Genomic DNA, 18,251 nt, shown 5'->3' on the forward strand with positions numbered 1-18,251 from the left:
TCTTTGATTAACAACGAATAATCAGATAGTTAAAACATTTGATTTAACTATACACCGCGCAACGCCTGTAGAGACTTCAGGATTCAGTAACGCTGATTAATCTTTCCACGTGGCTCTTGGCTTTAATGAAGCCAACCTATGCATCCATAAAACTACTTGCCTAACTGAAGCAGCCCATTGTCTCCGCGAAGCAATTACCTTCGACGAAGCCGTCCACTGTCCACCCGGGGGGGGGGGGGGTAACTTCCTATATAGGGGTGTGCCAAAAATATGGGGGTGTTTTTCGACTAAAATTATAGATAAGGTGTGGTTTTGAGCATCTAAGTATAGATATGGGTATTGAAATCAGAAATTTGCTTGTATATAAATGCATATAGATTAGAACGTATCAGTATCAAAATGAATATGATAAATTTCATTCTTGTATATAAATGGGTATCAAAAAGTAAATTTCAGTAACGAGAAAGATTCAGAAACTTTACTGGTTTTCCTGTTTAGAAGTGTGACAATAGAACCTATTGCGTCCAGTGATGGTACACGAAAGTCTGTCCGCAAGAGAAAGGCAATATTTTGCGAATCAGTGTAGCAAGAATAGCCACATTATAAAAGTACAAAGCTACGTGATATATTTAAATGTGTTTTGAAAATCAAAATATGCTAATGAGGACAGAGTTGACCTTTGCAAAAAAATAACCAATTAGTGTGTTGTATGACTACAATATACAGACAAATTTTTAACTGGCAAAGTTGTATGATACATGTATGAAATTTACAAACATATAATAGCAAATTCAGTTAGTATACTGTATTGATATGATTGAGATTTAAATTCTAGTTTGAAATGTGTCCACTTTATCAAATTCTAATATTGAAATGGGTCCAGTTTATAAAAATTCTTGTATTGAAATGGGTCCACTTTCTCAATGGTATCATATACAAATGGGTCTGCTTCTTCAAAAATCTTGTATGAAAATGGGTCTACTTTATCAGAGTTCCGGTATTAAAAAAGGTCACATTTCGGAAGTCTCAGTGAGGCACCTCTACCCTAAAATTTGGGAAGTTACCCCCCCCCCCCCCCTCCCTCCCCGGGCCACTGCCTCAATGTGGATTCTGATCCCAACGAGACCTGAATTGACTTAAAGCTTCACTGACTTTTAGCTTCAATGAAGCTGTGACTTTCTGTTTACCATGGCCCTCAGTGAAGTTTCTGCCACTCCTTCGTCCGTCTTTCCGGAAACTACAGACCCGAGAAGGATCTCTTCAATTTCAATGAAAACTCTGCAGCCCGTGAATCAACGTTGGAACTTAAAAGGGGCCGTCCAATGTTTTGGTAAAACTTCAAAAAGTTGCTTCAGATTCGCAAATTTTCGTTTTAGTTATGATATTTTTTAGGAAATATTAACACTGACCATTTACCATGCTCTTAAATATCCATTATATGCATCTTTTGACGATTTGAAAACCTGAAAATTATAAAGCATCGATTGAATAATTTGGAAAGTTCTGTTGTTGTAGTTATATTTTGGGAAACTACGAGGATTGCTTATATAAGTAAAAAAATACATCCGCTCTAAGCATGAGCATGGATGGTCGAGTGATCTAGACGGGAGACTTTTTACTCCAGGACTTCAGGGGTCAGTGGTTCGAGCCCTGTTGAGGATTACTTTTTTCCTTTTTTAAAATTGTATTCTTGTTTTTTTAATGGAGATTTTAAGGTCAAATGTTGAAATTTATCAATATAAAGCATTTAATGACTTGCTTCAATAAATGCCAAAATCTGTTGGACGGCCCCTTTAAAGACAACGTAACACTTTGAAGCACCCAAATGCCCCATATCTATAACCATTAGTAAGAGAACTGTACTTTTACTGTGGATGTTGTCTCGATCGCATCTAAAGGGCAACTTACTTCTTGGTAATTTTCTTGCCTTTATAGACACCACATAGTCAGTGATTCAGACAGTAACGAATAGGACACTATAACGTTTCCGAATACTCTTCGCAATCGACAAAGATAATCCTAATATATTAAACACTCAAAAAGCTAAATATATCACAACGTTTTAACAATATTATTAAATTAGTTAATGAACTACAGATAACATTTTTATATTGTATACTTGGCCAATTTAGGAAAGTAATTAAAATCCAATAGCAACAAACGTAAAGCATCAAATTCGGTACCGAAATCGCTTGTCACAATTTTGTTACAAGGCTTCTTATGTATTGTACTTTAATTTGTTATGCTATGTTGTAAGTATTTAATTTACAGGCATTCACATGATGCATTTTTGAAGGTCCACCGACACATGCAGTCGTGAAGATGCAGAAGGACATGTTAATAAACTATGATATTCACATATCACAAATATAAAGGCCGGTCCGGTAAGCGAAGTGGTTGGGATACGAGCTTCTCACCGAGGCGACCTGGGTTCGACCCTCGATATCTCAAGCATGGATTGGGATGGGGATCACCATATCGGACAGCTGCGGATTATTCCGGCCACTCCACCCCCACAACACAACACCAACTCTAACAGTAACATCTAGAAATAGCTGAAAATTGATATAAACTCGTCCAAAAGTTCGTGTTCAAATTAGTTGAGGAGCCCATTGGGGACATTCCGGATCTAATCATAATGCAGCCTCAGTAGAAGAACCCCAGGGTAATACTCCGGATCCAAGCATAATGCAGCCTCAGTTGAAGGAGCCCAGGCCACACTCCGAATCCGAGCATAATGCAGCATCAGTTGAAGGAGCCCAGGCCACAATCCGGATCCAAGCATAATGCAGCCTCAGATGAAGGAGCCCAGGGGCACACTCCGGGTCCAAACATAATGCAGCCTCTGTTGAAAGAGCCCAAAGCCACACTCCGGATCCAAGAATAATGCAGCTTCAGTTGAAGGAGCCCAAGGCCACACTCCGGGTCCAAGCATAATGCAGCCTCAGTTGACGGAGCCCAGAGGCACACTCCGGATCCAAGCATAATGCAGCCTCAGTTGAAGGAGCCCAAGGCCACACTCCGGATCCAAGCATAATGCAGCCTCAGTTGAAAGAGCCCAGAGGCACATTCCGGGTCCAAGCATAATGCAGCCTCAGTTGAAGGAGCCCAAGGCCACACTCCGGATCCAAGCATAATGCAGCCTCAGTTGAAAGAGCCCAGAGGCACACTCCGGGTCCAAGCATAATGCAGCCTCAGTTGACGGAGCCCAAGGCCACACTCCGGATCCAAGCATAATGCAGCCTCAGTTGAAAGAGCCCAGAGGCACACTCCGGGTCCAAGCATAATGCAGCCTCAGTTGAAGGAGACCAGGAGCACACTCCGGACCCAAGCATAATGCAGTCTCAGTTGAAAGAGCCCAGGGGCACACTCCGGGTCCTAGCATAATGCAGTATAAGTTATAATGCAGCCTCAGTTGAAGGAGCCCATGGCCACACTCCGGATCCAAGCATAATGCAGCCTCAGTTTAAGAACCCCAGGGTAACAATCCGGATCCAAGCATAATGCAGCCTCAGTTGAAGAAGCCCAAGGCCACACCCCGGATCCAAGCATAATGCAGCCTCATTTAAAGGAGCCCAGGAGCGCACTAAGGGTCCAAGCATAATGCTGCTTAAGGCATCGAAGAACCTCGTTTAAACTTCGAAATACGCGCACATCACACATTTGTATCTGTTTGCGTATCTATCTAGGATACTTACCGTTACAAATGAAAGGCAGACAATGTTATATATGGCAATACGGGCTAATGTCAATAGCCTTTTCTGGTTTTCTTTGAATAAATCCGGACAAGATGACCGCTTACTGGAATTGGAATCCTTCAAGATTGTATGTATTACGTTTAAAGAAATTGCCTACTATTTGTGATTGAATGCTGGCTTATGCAAAATCGAACATAAATTTATATTTCTAAATGTTGGTTTGTCAATTTAAAACAGTATAAAACGAGTTCTAAAAATATATAATGGTAGGTAACACACGCGAACAGCCATTGTAACATAATTTAGAATATGTGAGCACAAAATTCAATATTAACACAATGAGTAAATATGAGAACGCCACCCGTATAGGATAGACACTGAGTAGCAGAATTATATGGGGCATTGTGTACACACTGGTCTTATAGGATAGACCCCGAGAAGCAGCGTCGTATTGAGCATTGCGTACCTACCGGTCTTATAGGATAGACCACGAGTAATAGCTTCATATGGGGCATTGTGTAAACACCGGTCTTATAGGATAGACCAAGAGTTACAGCTTCATATGGGGCATTGTGTAAACACCGGCCTTATAGGATAGGCCCCGAGTAGCAGCGTCTAATGGGGCATTGTGTACACACCGGTCTTATAGAATAGACCACGAGTAACAGCTTCATATGGGGCATTGTGTAAAAACCGGTCTTATAGGATAGACTCCGAGTAGCTGCGTTGCATGGGGCATTGTGTACACACCGGATTTATAAGATAGGCCCCGAGTAGCTGCGTCGTATGTGGCATTGTGTACACACCGGTCTTATAGGATAGACGACGAGTAACAGCTTCATATGGGGCATTGTGTAAACACCGGTCTTATAGGATAGGCCTCGAGTAGCAGCGTCATATGGGTCATTGTGTACACACCGGTCTTATAGGATAGACCACGAGTAACAGATTCATATGGGGCATTGTGTAAACACCGGTCTTATAGGATAGACTCCGAGTAGCAGCGTCGTATGGGGCATTGTGTACACACCGGTCTTATAGGATAGACCACGAGTAACAGCTTCATATGGGGCATTGTGTAAACACCGGTCTTTTAGGATAGACTCCGAGAAGCTGCGTTGTATGGGGCATTGTGTAAACACCGGTCTTATAGGATAGACCACGAGTAACAGCTTCATATGGGGCATTGTGTAAACATCGGTCTTATAGGATAGACTCCGAGTAGCAGCGTCGTATGGGGCATTGTGTACACACCGGTCTTATAGGATAGACCAAGAGTAACAGCTTCATATGGGGAATTGTGTAAACACCGGTCTTATAGGATAGACCACGAGTAACAGCTTCATATGGGGCATTGTGTAAACACCAGTCTTATAGGATAGACCACGAGTAACAGCTTCATATGGGGCATTGTGTAAACACCGGTCTTATAGGATAGACCACGAGCAACAGCTTCATATGGGGCATTGTGTAAACACCGGTCTTATAGGATAGGCTCCGAGTAGCTGCGTCGTATGGGGCATCGTGTACACACCGGTCTTTACTGACGGGTGTAAAGCCACCCTAAACTTGATGGGAACGCAAGGGCATGACGATCACGGAATGGACAGTACATGTAGTTACATAGTAAACGTTTGAATGTATCTTTGTAGTGTTACCTATACTCCATATATTGTTTATATATTTTGGTCATGTCAATGCTCGTCTATTTGCTGATGTTGCATTAGCAATATTATGGCAGAATCTCTTATCTTACAGTATATTGTATATTTAAGAAAGATTATTGATGTATATTTTAGTAGTAACGATGTGTTGCCATTGTAGGTTGGAAAAGTTGCCAATTAAAAAAAACACACACGCTGGTACCAACCCTTGCTTGGTTAATGTGATTATTGATAATAAATTAATATTCCAAGAACCTTATCAGAACTTAAAGTATGAATGGACTAACCATTCAACGATCATGCAGGTTTCATGTATAGCATTCATCAACGAAGTCCACCCCTTTCCAGTGCACTCCAGTGGTATGTTTGTATGTGAAGGGCTAAGACGTGCTTCTGGATGGGAAACACGTGTGTATTTACAATTAATGATCATCTCATCCAGGTTTGAAGGTTTCGACCAATATAAAGAACTTAAGTATAGATAATTACTTACATTGGTTATAGTATGTTTACAATGTAGGTTTATAACAGAATCGTCAACGCGTCGTAGAATATTTTCAGACTTCTAATGCTACCGAATGGATGTAAATAAAGTGTGGTAACATAATAGCCATATCGCAATGACGTTACCATTTGTTTGAAATAAGGTACTTATGGTAGTAGTATTAGTATTATAAATGGCGTTGCGGTGTCTAAAATTTTATGACACAAATGCTTTTAAAAACAGTGCTAGTTCAATTATTAGTTTGTCATCGAGATATAAAACTTATATACTCGTTTAGAAAGGCCGTCGTATGTGTTTTCTAAGACGGTTTACCAAACCTGTTTTTGTCTGTGGTCGAAGCAGATAGACCCGCAAACGCTCGAGTATATATACCATGGTCCTATACAGCTGCTACTCGGAGTCTATCACATCACTTCGCCTTTCTTCTAGAGTGTGGAATACATGATAACACGTTTTCTTGTCTTTGGTTGATCGGCTGATGAAAGCCGTGTACTAAATCACCTTGCAACATGGATGGACACAATAATACATGGTTACAATGACGCATTGATGTATGGGCATGCGCAAGCCTGGTTGAATGAAAAGAGAGATACTTATATGAGCGGTTTGGAGGATGGAGGCATGGGTACATGGACGCATGGACGCAATGTCTTATGAACGGATTGATGTATCGACGCATGAATGGATGGGCCCATGAACGGCTGGATGCCTGTATTTAAAGCCAAGAAGACGTCTTCATACTAGCACGTGTGTCTCCCCACCTGCAGCGGGAAGGCCGGTGAAGGCCGCGACGGCGCTGAAGAACATGTTTATGCCGCTGAAGTCCGCTATCTGCGCCACGCCAAACAGGTTTGGTACCAGGGGGCAATGCAGCGAGCTTGCGCTTCCTGTAGGAAAGATCGCACGTCGCGTAATGGTGATATACACGGCAATAACGTAGAAGTCACGTGTGATATGTGTGCACGTCAGCACGTGTGTATTTACTGTATATACTAAAACGTGTATTAAGAAGAGAACCGAACTGTATGATGAAACTTGCATGTCCTTAAGGATGAATATCGTCTATTTAAAACTTATTCATTTCCGGATGGTCACACATGTATTTATGTAAATACACCGGTAAAGCAAAACCATCACTATTGCATTTCTCCATGAAATAATCTTAAAAAGTATAAACAATAACGTTTTTCTTTTTTGATGTTATCACTTGCAAGTACCAGTCTATAGGCAAATGCAATACTTGTAATGCATCTGTCAACCGTTCACACGCATTAGCGCATTTCAAAGGTAGATCTACAACAATATGAAAGCGCTCGGTAAAACGTTAAACGCCGATTATTATTTTGATATCCCATGTACAGTAACTGTAATGCCAAGGCCTACCTTAAATATCCCATGTACAGTAACGGTAAGGCCAAGGCCTACCTTAAATATCCCATGTACAGTAACTGTAAGGCCAAGGCCTACCTTAAATATCCCATGTACAGTAACTGTAAGGCCAAGGCCTACCTTAAATATCCCATGTACAGTAACTGTAAGGCCAAGGCCTACCGGCGGATAATCCAAAGAGGATTCCGAACGTCAAGAAGGCGGTGCGGCTGGCGCAGAATGGCGCCATGGTGATCAGCACGCCATTGATGACAAGCACGAGGCTGCACAGGCGCGCCCGACTGAACCATTTCCGGTCCGCTATCAAGCCAATAACAGCACGCGCTATCGTGCTGAGGAGACCTGGCGACACAAACAGCTGATATAAAAATGGAGCATACGCTTTACAAAACGACACTAAACAAGCGGTTATTTGGAAGCAGTCAAGGCACATTCTACCGCCTGGCTAGGGGTGTAGCTTACAACCGGTATGTAGTATGAATACTTACTACCACGGCGTACCATTGTCCGTAGGAACATAAAGCAAATGCGTCATAATGAAGTAAAATCAGAAAGGGGGAATAGTTGGGTGTCGGTGGTAAATCAGAAAATAGAATATAGTAATGAAACCGCTGTTTTATCAGTTTCTTTACCTATACAATTAGCTATTGTATTTTATGACAGAAATCGGTCGAAGTACAGGCTTATACGGGACGACACTTTCCTTTTATGGACTATTTTTTTGTTAAAAGGAATTCTCTTCAGAACGAAAATCCATTTAAGGCTGATTTTGTTGTCCCTGATAAGCCTGTGCGAACTGCACAGGCTAATCATTGATGACTCTGTACGCACATGCATTAAGCCCAGTTTTCTCGAAAAGAGGCACATTTAATAAGAATTTGGTATATTTACAGTTTGAATGAGCATTACTGACTGGAGGCTAGGCAGACCACAAGACACCATAAAGCAGTAATCTTATAATCAGTCTTGTTACCATGGTGATTGTCATGTTTGGTTAACTAGACAAATACATTAGGCCAAAGTTAAATGAATTTCGAAACACTTGCAAGAAAGTGAATACGTTTTTATAACATTCTAGTTTTAATATATTAGATATTTAATATTTAATACACTGTTTTAAGGTCAACGCATCTTATAAACCATGGTACTTGTTTCAAAAGTTTTTTGTAAGGAAATAGTCATGGCCTTGAAATACTAGTATTGGGGAAATAGCGTGTGAACAAAACATTTGGGAATTACTTTAACGTGGTACAAATTGACGGAGAAAATTAAATACATAGTTGTAAATTTTATTTTGTGTGAAAACTAAATGAGTTTTAAGACATTTTCAGAAAGAACGTGTCAAGTATTCGGCTACGTATACAGAATATAAAAATCATTATGGCTGTACACACTTAAAGCTATGCTGTATCTCTTTTTAATTCTCGCGCGTGTATTGAATTCCTCTCTCAGTACCTTTTATGGAAACAGTCTCGTTTTTAAGTCATTTATTAGAAATTGGCATTTTATAAGCAAGGGAAAACTTGCCGTTCGGCTGTAAAAACTATCAAACATGACTTTCCCATGTTACCTATGTATGCGTCATGCGAAGTAATTTTGTGGCATTAAATATTCTAAAAACAAATTGCTAAAACCCAAGTAGATATATTGTTACTTCAATTGTCCACACGACGACCAAAGAGACAACTTAGAGGTTTAATGTGCATTTAATCGTGCTTTACAATGAACGTACATTTATCAGTTCAAGTTATGTATAAATCATGTACAATAAATGGTTATTATACGAATGGTCAAACATGGTTTTATTTAAAATGTGCCAAAACGGTAATGTAACACTCTAGTTCTAGTTGGTTTACTGATAAAGAAGATCACAGTAACTGTATCCTGCTTCGGGAACCCTTTATCGACCATCATATAGGGCAAATACGCGAAGGGGACATTCTGTGCCAGTTCTATTAGCAAGTTGGAGACAATCAATATAACAAAGCCCGGGTTGCGTAAGGGCGCGATACTGAACCACCGTTTCTGTCCCGTGTAGTTGCGTTGCACTTCTTCGGTAAAAGCACGCTTTTGGTTAATCTGTAGAAATGACTTTGCGGGAATAATTTCAATCATTTCAGTACATGTGTTTGTATCATCTTCCTCGATACCTTGTTTTTCCAGCAACTTGGTTTCTAAGACCGTCTTGTCGAGATTTGAATTTGATATTAACTTCAAAGAAACATTTTGTTGAAATGATTTAATTTCAACACTATCTCCATTATCCAAATCCCGTGTTATATCTAGCTCAGTGTCTGGAATTGTTTGCCTTTGCCCGTGTTTGTCTGGTTCACGAGCTGTGTGGTTGAGCGGACGCAGGACGAGCGAGCAGGCCAGTCCGTGAAGGATCATACTTTATACTGAATCAACAAAGAACTCTATACTGCAACAACAGCGTACTATATACTGTATCAACAGAGTACTCTATACTGTATCAACAGCGTACTCTATACTGTATCAACAGAGTGCTCTATACCGTATCAACAGATTACTCTATACTGTATCAACAGAGTACTCTATGCTGTATCAACAGAGTACTCTATACTGTATCAACAGAGTACTCTATACTGTATCAACAGAGTATTCTATACTGTATCAACAGAGTACTCTTTACTGTATCAACAGAGTACTCTATACTGTATCAACAGCGTACCCTATACTGTATCAACAGAGTACTCTATATTGTATCAACAGAGTAGTCTATACTGTATCAACATAGTACTTTATACTGTATCAACAGAGTACTCTATACTGCAACAACAGAGTACTCTATACTGCATCAACAGAGTTCTCTATACTGTATCAACAGAGTACTCTATACTGCAACAACAGCGTACTCGATACTGTATCAAATGAGTACTCTATACTGTATCAACAGAGTACTCTATACTGCAACAACAGAGTACTCTATACTGTATCAACAGAGTACTCTATACTGCAACAACATCGTACTCTATACTGTATCAACAGAGTACTCTATACTGTATCAACAGAGTACTCTATACTGTATCAACAGCGTACTCTATACTGTATCAACAGAGTACTCTATACTGTATCAACAGAGTACTCTATACTGTATCAACAGCGTACTCTATACTGTATCAACAGCGTACTCTATACTGTATCAACAGAGTACTCTATACTGTATCAACAGAGTACTCTATACTGTATCAACAGCGTACTCTATACTGTATCAACAGAGTACTCTATACTGTATCAACAAAGTACTCTATACTGTATCAACAGAGTACTCTATACTGTATCAACAGCGTACTATATACTGTATCAACAGAATACGCTATACTGTATCAACAGAGCACTATATACTGTATCAACGGCGTACTATATACTGTATCAGCAGAAAACGCTATACTGTATCAACAGAGTACTCTATACTGTATCAACAGCGTACTCTATAGTGTATCAACAGAGTACTCTACACTGTATCAACATAGTACTCTATACTGTATCAACAGAGTACTATATTCTGTATCAACAGAGTACTCTATACTGTATCAACAGAGTACTCTACACTGTATCAACAGAGTACTCTATACTGTATCTACAGAGTACTCTATACTGTATCAACAGAGTACTCTATACTGTTTCAACCGAGTACTCTATACTGTATCAACAGAGTACTCTATACTGTATCAACAGAGTACTCTATACTGTTTCAACCGAGTACTCTATACTGTATCAACAGAGTACTCTATACTGTATCAACAGAGTACTCTATACTGTATCAACAGAGTACTCTGTACTGTATCAACAGAGTACTCAATACTGTATCTACAGAGTACTCTACACTGTATCAACAGAGTACTCTACACTGTATCAACATAGTACTATATACTGTATCAACAGAGTACTCTATACTGTATCAACAGAGTACTCTATACTGTATCAACAGAGCACTTTATACTCTATAAACAGAGAGCTCTATACTGTATCAACAGAGTACTCTATAATTTATCAACATAGCACTCTATACTGTATCAATAGAGTGCCCTATTATGTATCAGCAGAGTACTCTTTACTGTATCACTCTATACTGTATTATACTTTAATATTGCCCTAGAATAAAATTCTCGCGACAGTTAGGGCATTATAAATGATTTTTATGAATTTTTCATACATTTTAAAGAATATAGATTTTAATTGATTATGCGGAGCACAGTATAAGTAAAGAGGGTGTTAACGTCTTCTTTGGGCTTGTAAACAAATATATGAATGCACGAACCCTTGACATGGATTGAAGATGAGTCAACAGTGGGGGTTGAAGATTAGCTTCACATGTACCTAAGGCATGGGTTTGAAGATGAGCTAATACACATACCCTAGACATGGGGCTGATTATGAGCTAACACACATACCTTAGACATGGAGTTGAAGATGAGCTCCACACATACCCTAGACATTGAGTTGAAAATGAGCTCCACACGTACCATAGATATGGGGTTGAAGATGAGCTAATACACATACCCTAGACATGGAGTTGACGATGAGCTCCACACATACCCTAGACATGGGGTTGAAGATGAGCTCCACACATACCCTAGACATTGAGTTGAAAATGAGCTCCACACGTACCATTGACATGGGGTTGAAGATGAGCTCCACACATACCTTAGACATGGGGTTGAAGATGAGCTAACACACGTACAATAGACATGGAGTTGAAAATGAGCTAACACACGTACCATAGACATGGAGTTGAAAAAGAGCTACCACACGTACCATAGACATGGAGTTGAAAAAGAGCTACCACACGTACCATAGACATGGGTTTGAAGATTAGCTAACACACGTACCATAGACATGGGGTTGAAGATGAGCTAACACACGTACCATAGACATGGAGTTGAAGATGAGCTACCACACGTACCATAGACATGGGTTCGAAGATGAGCTAACAAACTTACCATAGACATGGGTTCGAAGATGAGCTCCACACGTACCATAGACATGGGTTAGAAGATGAGCTAACACACGTACCATAGACATGGGGTTGAAGATGAGCTAACACACGTACCATAGACATGGAGTTGAAGATGAGCTACCACACGTACCATAGACATGGGTTCGAAAACTAGCTAACACACGTACCATAGACATGGGTTTGAAGATGAGCCCCACACGTACCATAGACATATGTTTGAAGATGAGCTAACACACGTACCATAGACATGGGGTTGAAGATAAGCTAACACACGTACCATAGACATGGAGTTGAAGATGAGCTACCACACGTACCATAGACATGGGTTCGACGATGAGCTAACAAACGTACCATAGACATGGGTTAGAAGATGAGTTTCGCACGTACCATAGACATGGGTTTGGAGATGAGCTCCACACGTACCATAGACATGGAGTTAAAGATGAGATAACACACGTACGATAGACATGGAGTTGAAGATGAGCTAACACACGTACCGCAGACATGGGTTTGAAGATGAGATAACACGTACCCTAGACAATGGATTGAACATGAGCTTACACACTTACCTTAGACATGGAGTAGAAGATGAGCTAACACATGTACTAAAGACATTGGGTTACACATGAGCTAACACACGTATCTTAGACATGGGTTTAAGATGAGCCAACACACGTACATAAGACGTCGAGTTGAAATGAGCTAACACATGTATCTTAGACATGGCGTTGAAGATGAGCTTATACACGTACCATAGACATGAGGTTGAATATGATCTAACACACGTACCAAAGGCATGGAGTTGAAGATGTGCAACATATGCACCTTAGACATGGGATCTAAAATAATCTAATACACGAACCTAAGACATGGGGTGAAGATAAGTTAACACACCTACTTAAGCCATGGGGTGTAGATAAGTTAACACACGTACCTTAGACATGAGGTTGTAGATGAGCTACACACGTAACATGGAAGACGTGGGATTGAAGATGAGCTACACACGTATCTTAGACATGGGGCTATATATGGGCTTCACACGTGCCCTAGAGATAGGGTTGTAGATGAGCTACACAAGTACCCAAGACATGGGGTTGAAGATAAGCTACACACGTACCGAACACAAGTGTTGTATAGTAGTTACTCACGTACCTTAGACATGGGGTTGAAGATAAGCGTTCCCAGTCCTGAATCCATGGAGCCCAGTCCGATAGCGAGGGAAAGTCGCCGGTCGAAGTAACGGGCGATCATCACGTACGGGGGCATGTTCAGCAGACCGAAACCCAGCCCTGCCCGAACATAACTGCTTAGCAGGGCATACGTGCAGGGTTTACAAATAGGAAAACTATGTCTCGAAATAATGCATACTTCGGAAAAATAGCAGCAACACGTATGGCTTGCGTAAAACGGGTATCGAAATTCCACGTACCTGCGATAAGCCAAAATGATACATATAGCCATAGGACAGAGGAAGCGAACGTGCTGATAAGGAAACCGGAAGTGGCTACCAGAGTTCCCACAAACGCCACCGCGCGGCATCCGAAGCGGTTCACAAAGGCACAGGTCAAGGGACCTTAAAAATCGTACGCGAAATTTTTTAGCACATATAATTAATGACTATGGACCTACCGTCACTTTCTAATGATTTTGTCTTGTATTATACTAGATCTTTTCTCTTGCTTTATGTTTCGGTATCTGGCAAAATCGAAGCCGGTAAGATATAGAAAAAAAATCACAATGCATGAAAAAATATAAATAAAGAATAAAAATTGAACACATAAACAAAACACAGGTAGGTAAACATAAAAGTATCAGACATGTGTGATGTGGTAGGGTTTCATATAAATGACTTCATTTAAATACAAAACTTTCAATCGAATAATTCCCGATTGTAAGCAATCTACGACCGAGAGGTCTTACCTGACAGCAGCATGGCCCCGACCTGTATTGACATGATCATGATCATGATCATGATCATGATCATGATCATCATCATCATCATCATCATCATCATCATCATCATCATCATCATCATCATCATCATCATCATCATCATCATCATCATCATCATCATCATCATCAACCAACATCTTGGTAATCCTTATCGTGATCAGTAGCAGTAGCTAATGATACTACCTTCATCATATAATTCACAGCAGCAGTAGTAGCAGCAGATATACGAGTAAAGAAAACGCCATCATTAGTGTTCTATTTTGAAATACAATCATAAACATTAACATTTAATAGTTGAATGTGTACTTCTAATTGGTTCACCTGTCCTTTGAAAGAAACTCCAACTGATGTCCGGTATGTGTAGCATATTGAGTGCCTGCATGATTTAACACCATCTTATCTTTTGAAAGACCTTGCACTACAGCAGTGTTATCTTCTCTATTCACAGGCATATGTATTAATTGTAGAAGTGTAAAGTGTTTAAACCAGTTAAACGCCATTTTTTATGATGCGTTTTCACCTTTTTAAAGAAAGTGTAATTGAAGTCAATTAATACAAACAAATGGTATTTCTATTGATAGATCGTTAATAATTCATCTACCGGTACTTCATTTTGTTCCTTTTGTACGTCTTGCCTACAATCTCCGATCGCTATCGACGTTTCATTTCATGTTTCCGATCAAGCATCAGCGTTGGATAACTACGTACATGTATATATACGAGCCTCGCTGTGGGGAAAACAGGACTTTATTTATGTTGCACTTTATTATTGGTCAGCAACTATTTAAAACTATAAACCAAGCCCATCTTGCGAGGTAGTTATGTTATGTTGTCAAAACGACTTACTAAGATGTTCCCATTACCTTCGAAGTTATTAGGTCGCTGCAACGAGGTAGTAATGTCGCTTACACGAATTACTTTGTAGTTCCAAGTAAGGCTTAAGGCATTCCCAGGAATTACAAGAAAAAAAAATTGGTACAAAAATTTTGCGAAAAAAATTTGGGTATGAAAACAAATTTGGGTACGAAAAAATATTTGGGAACAAAAAAATGGGGACCGAAAAAAATTTGGGTACGAACAAAAAATTGGGGATGAAAAAAAAATTGGGTACGAAAAAAAATTGGGTACGAAAAATTTAAGGTACGGAAAAAAAATGGGGGGAACGGGAAAGTAGTACCTGTGGGGAACTTGACCCACACTCGCACATTTTCGGCCCTTTCCGTCAAACATCAGATAAGTTCCTCGAAGGCAATAGTATGAATACACATTTCGGAAGCGGTAATGCGGTTCTACCTACGCGCGTCAAAATGTAAGCGAAATATGTACACAAGTCTGTCAGGAATTATTGAATTAACGAAGAAAATCGTGTATTGATGTAAGTTTTTTGAAGAAATGTGCAGAAAATATATTAAACAAGAGCTGAGTTTGTGAAACACAATGCACCCTGCTGCGCAGCTTTGAAGCCATATATTTTACCTTTGACCTTGAAGGATGACCTTGACCTTTCACCACTCAAAATGTGCAGCTCCATGACATACACATGCATGCCGAATATGGAGTTGTTATCTTCAATATTGCAAAATTTGACCTTTGACCTTGACCTTGAAGGATGACCTTGACCTTTCACCAATCAATATGTGCAGCTGTATGAGATACGCATGCACGCCAATATTGAAAAAGTTATGGCCAACGTTAAAGTTTTCGGACAGACAGACGCTTTATATTTGACATTTGACCTTGAAGGATGACCTTCACCTTCACCCCTCACAACTGAAAATGTACAGCTCCATGAGATGCACATGTATGCCAAATATCAAGTTGCTATGTTCAATATTAAAAAAGTTATGGCCATTAAAGTTTTCGGACGGACGGACAGACTGACACACTGACTGACTGACTGACTGACAGTTCAACTGATATAGGCCACCCTACCGGGGGCATAAAAAGCAATGGCGATATTTTTCTCAGCCACATAATTGTTAATAGTTTGATATCACAAAATGAAAGTGAAAGTAGAACTGTCAAAAATGACAACCTGTCAACGTGTTGTTTTTGCTGGAACGAGAGGGCGATTACACTCAATGTGTTCAAATTTTGACCATAGGCTTTGTCAATGACCTTTATAGTATGGGTAGCTTTGATATTATTTATTGCTATCATGTAACTGCATGATTGTGTATATGTTTACAATACACAAAGCATAAATAATGATATAAATATACTGATTGAGCTTATAATAATCTGAGAACTATAGCCAGGTCAATTAAGGACTTAAAATATAATTTTGTGTCCTGATTTCATGAAGAAATGACCATTCATGTCCTAGATTTCAAATTCAAGGCCCTGGTGTGACACATTGGTAGCATTACCGTTAAACTGTTACCAGGCTTATGAAATTAGTTTTTATTGAACCATCTAAGGAAATCTAAATCAGGCACTGATTTTTCTTGTTTTAATACAGTCATAGATCAGTTGTGGCCTCTGGGTAATGACCAATTTTTGCTTACTTGTCACACCCTTTCACAAAACTTTCCACACGTCTATAATAGCAAATCTGGATTTAGGTGATCTTCAATGGTACATTTAAACTTTAGCTCTGTTACAAGAGTGCTGGTAAAGTCCAGTCCCATATTTAAATCTAGGCCATGTCAAAATCAAAGTGTCAAAGACAAATGAAAGATGCGTTCTTTAATTATTGTCCAGTTGTTTACTACTGCTGTAAGTTTTTATATAATATGACTGATGAACACCATTTGAGAGAAAATTGACATTATCATTGTATATCAGGTTTAGCAGCCTTTTAGATAACAAAGTATGCTAGTTTTCAATGTCGCTTCTGGGGATCAAACCCGTAGGGCTTTTAGGAAGATTCTGAAATTTGTAAGTATGTAAACATGTAAGTATACTTAAGAGTACCCGGGGTACATGTACGTAGTACCCGAGCCGACAATGAACAATCGCGATACTGGAAGGTGCAACATCTCTCACGCCCCCTAGCATCGCCTTTAGCAGTATTCAATTCTCAACAGGAAAGTACTGGAGTCATTGATCCCGAGTGACAAGAAAAACAATTGATTAATGTTTTAAATAAATAATTTGATTAATGACAATTCTATTATTTGAGCCAGGTCACAGGAAAAGCGCAGTCAAATCAGTATCTAATTAAATTATTTGTTATTGTCAGAAAAACGCTTTTAAGCAAACAGCTTTCAAGCGACTGCAGGCTGATCTAGATCCAAACTGGCCACAATGGCCTTAATGTCTCTTTTACTGTGACACAGTTCATTTAACTTTAAAATGATAAAAAGTACTAACACTACGAAACAGTACAAACCAGTAGTTTGAAATCAATGTTGAATTTCAGGACAGCTTGGTGATCTGCAAATCCCCGATGAAATGTTGATATCGGGTATCAAAGTCATTCAATAAGTCGCAAAATGCTCGAATACAATTTATAAAGCACAATGTGACTTATATTGATAACTAAAAATACAGTATGCCAGTTTTGCCGTGTCAAGCTGTTACGATCCAGAAAGTCCTTCATTCACATCAAGTATATATCCTTCGAATTCCAACTATTGTTGTCATAAGCGGAGATTAAGTGAATAAATAATTCATATATCCTAAAATACAGCTTCTAAATAGCGAAACAAGCCAATTTATGCAGTAAGAAAGTTTTGAATCGAGACTCTCATCATGACTCATGACGGCGGCCATTGTTGAATGTTGAAACACGAACGACAACTCTGCTAGGAGAATTTTATCAATGACGCGCAATCTCCTACGCAGTGGCGAATGCAAAAGGGAAGTAACTGCAAAAATCGAGTTTTCTCAATCGGACTGGCTCGGTCTTTTACATAGGTCGCCATTGTGAATTTTTTTGGACGGTTATGATACCTTGGACGATGCTGTTCCAGCATCGTCAATAAAATTGCAGCATCGCCACCTGGCTTTAGACGTGGGTACTCGACAGTTGACAGCATGTTTTTGCCTTCAATCTATGATTCAAATATACATATCGAAAACAAAAGGCAGATTCTTTTGTTTATATGTTGATTTAA

At 39.6% G+C, this 18,251-nt stretch overlaps 1 protein-coding gene across 4 annotated transcripts; it reads right to left on the reverse strand.

The window, feature by feature from the left end:
- Positions 1-5,287: 5,287 nt before the first annotated feature.
- LOC127836582 (monocarboxylate transporter 4-like) lies at positions 5,288-14,603 on the reverse strand. 4 transcript variants are annotated; one of them, XM_052363240.1, is made up of 6 exons: positions 14,512-14,603; positions 13,667-13,810; positions 13,390-13,526; positions 9,113-9,335; positions 7,419-7,598; positions 5,288-6,754 (listed from the first exon to the last, which is right to left on the reverse strand). In XM_052363240.1, the coding sequence occupies exons 1-6, from the start codon at positions 14,570-14,572 to the stop codon at positions 6,603-6,605; spliced, it is 897 nt and encodes a 298-aa protein (XP_052219200.1). In that variant the 5' UTR covers positions 14,573-14,603; the 3' UTR covers positions 5,288-6,602. The 4 variants fall into 4 exon arrangements, with proteins under 4 accessions (XP_052219200.1, XP_052219201.1, XP_052219203.1 ...); XM_052363241.1 differs by having other exon boundaries at positions 14,497-14,559; XM_052363243.1 differs by having other exon boundaries at positions 14,374-14,512.
- Positions 14,604-18,251: the final 3,648 nt, after the last annotated feature.

The sequence above is a fragment of the Dreissena polymorpha genome, chromosome 6 (genome assembly GCF_020536995.1).
Source record: "Dreissena polymorpha isolate Duluth1 chromosome 6, UMN_Dpol_1.0, whole genome shotgun sequence".
Lineage (NCBI taxonomy): Eukaryota > Metazoa > Mollusca > Bivalvia > Myida > Dreissenidae > Dreissena > Dreissena polymorpha.

Bases quoted from the DNA above. Each gene is read 5' to 3' on its own strand.
- LOC127836582 (XM_052363240.1), bottom strand. From the start codon at position 14,572: ATGCAGGCACTCAATATGCTACACATACCGGACATCAGTTGGAGTTTC. The intron at 13,527-13,666 runs GTACGTGGAATT...ATGTTCGGGCAG, and splicing joins ATCATTTTGGCTTATCGCAG to GGCTGGGTTTCGGTCTGCTG. The intron at 9,336-13,389 runs GTACGTGAGTAA...TCATTTCTACAG, and splicing joins TCTTCAACCCCATGTCTAAG to ATTAACCAAAAGCGTGCTTT.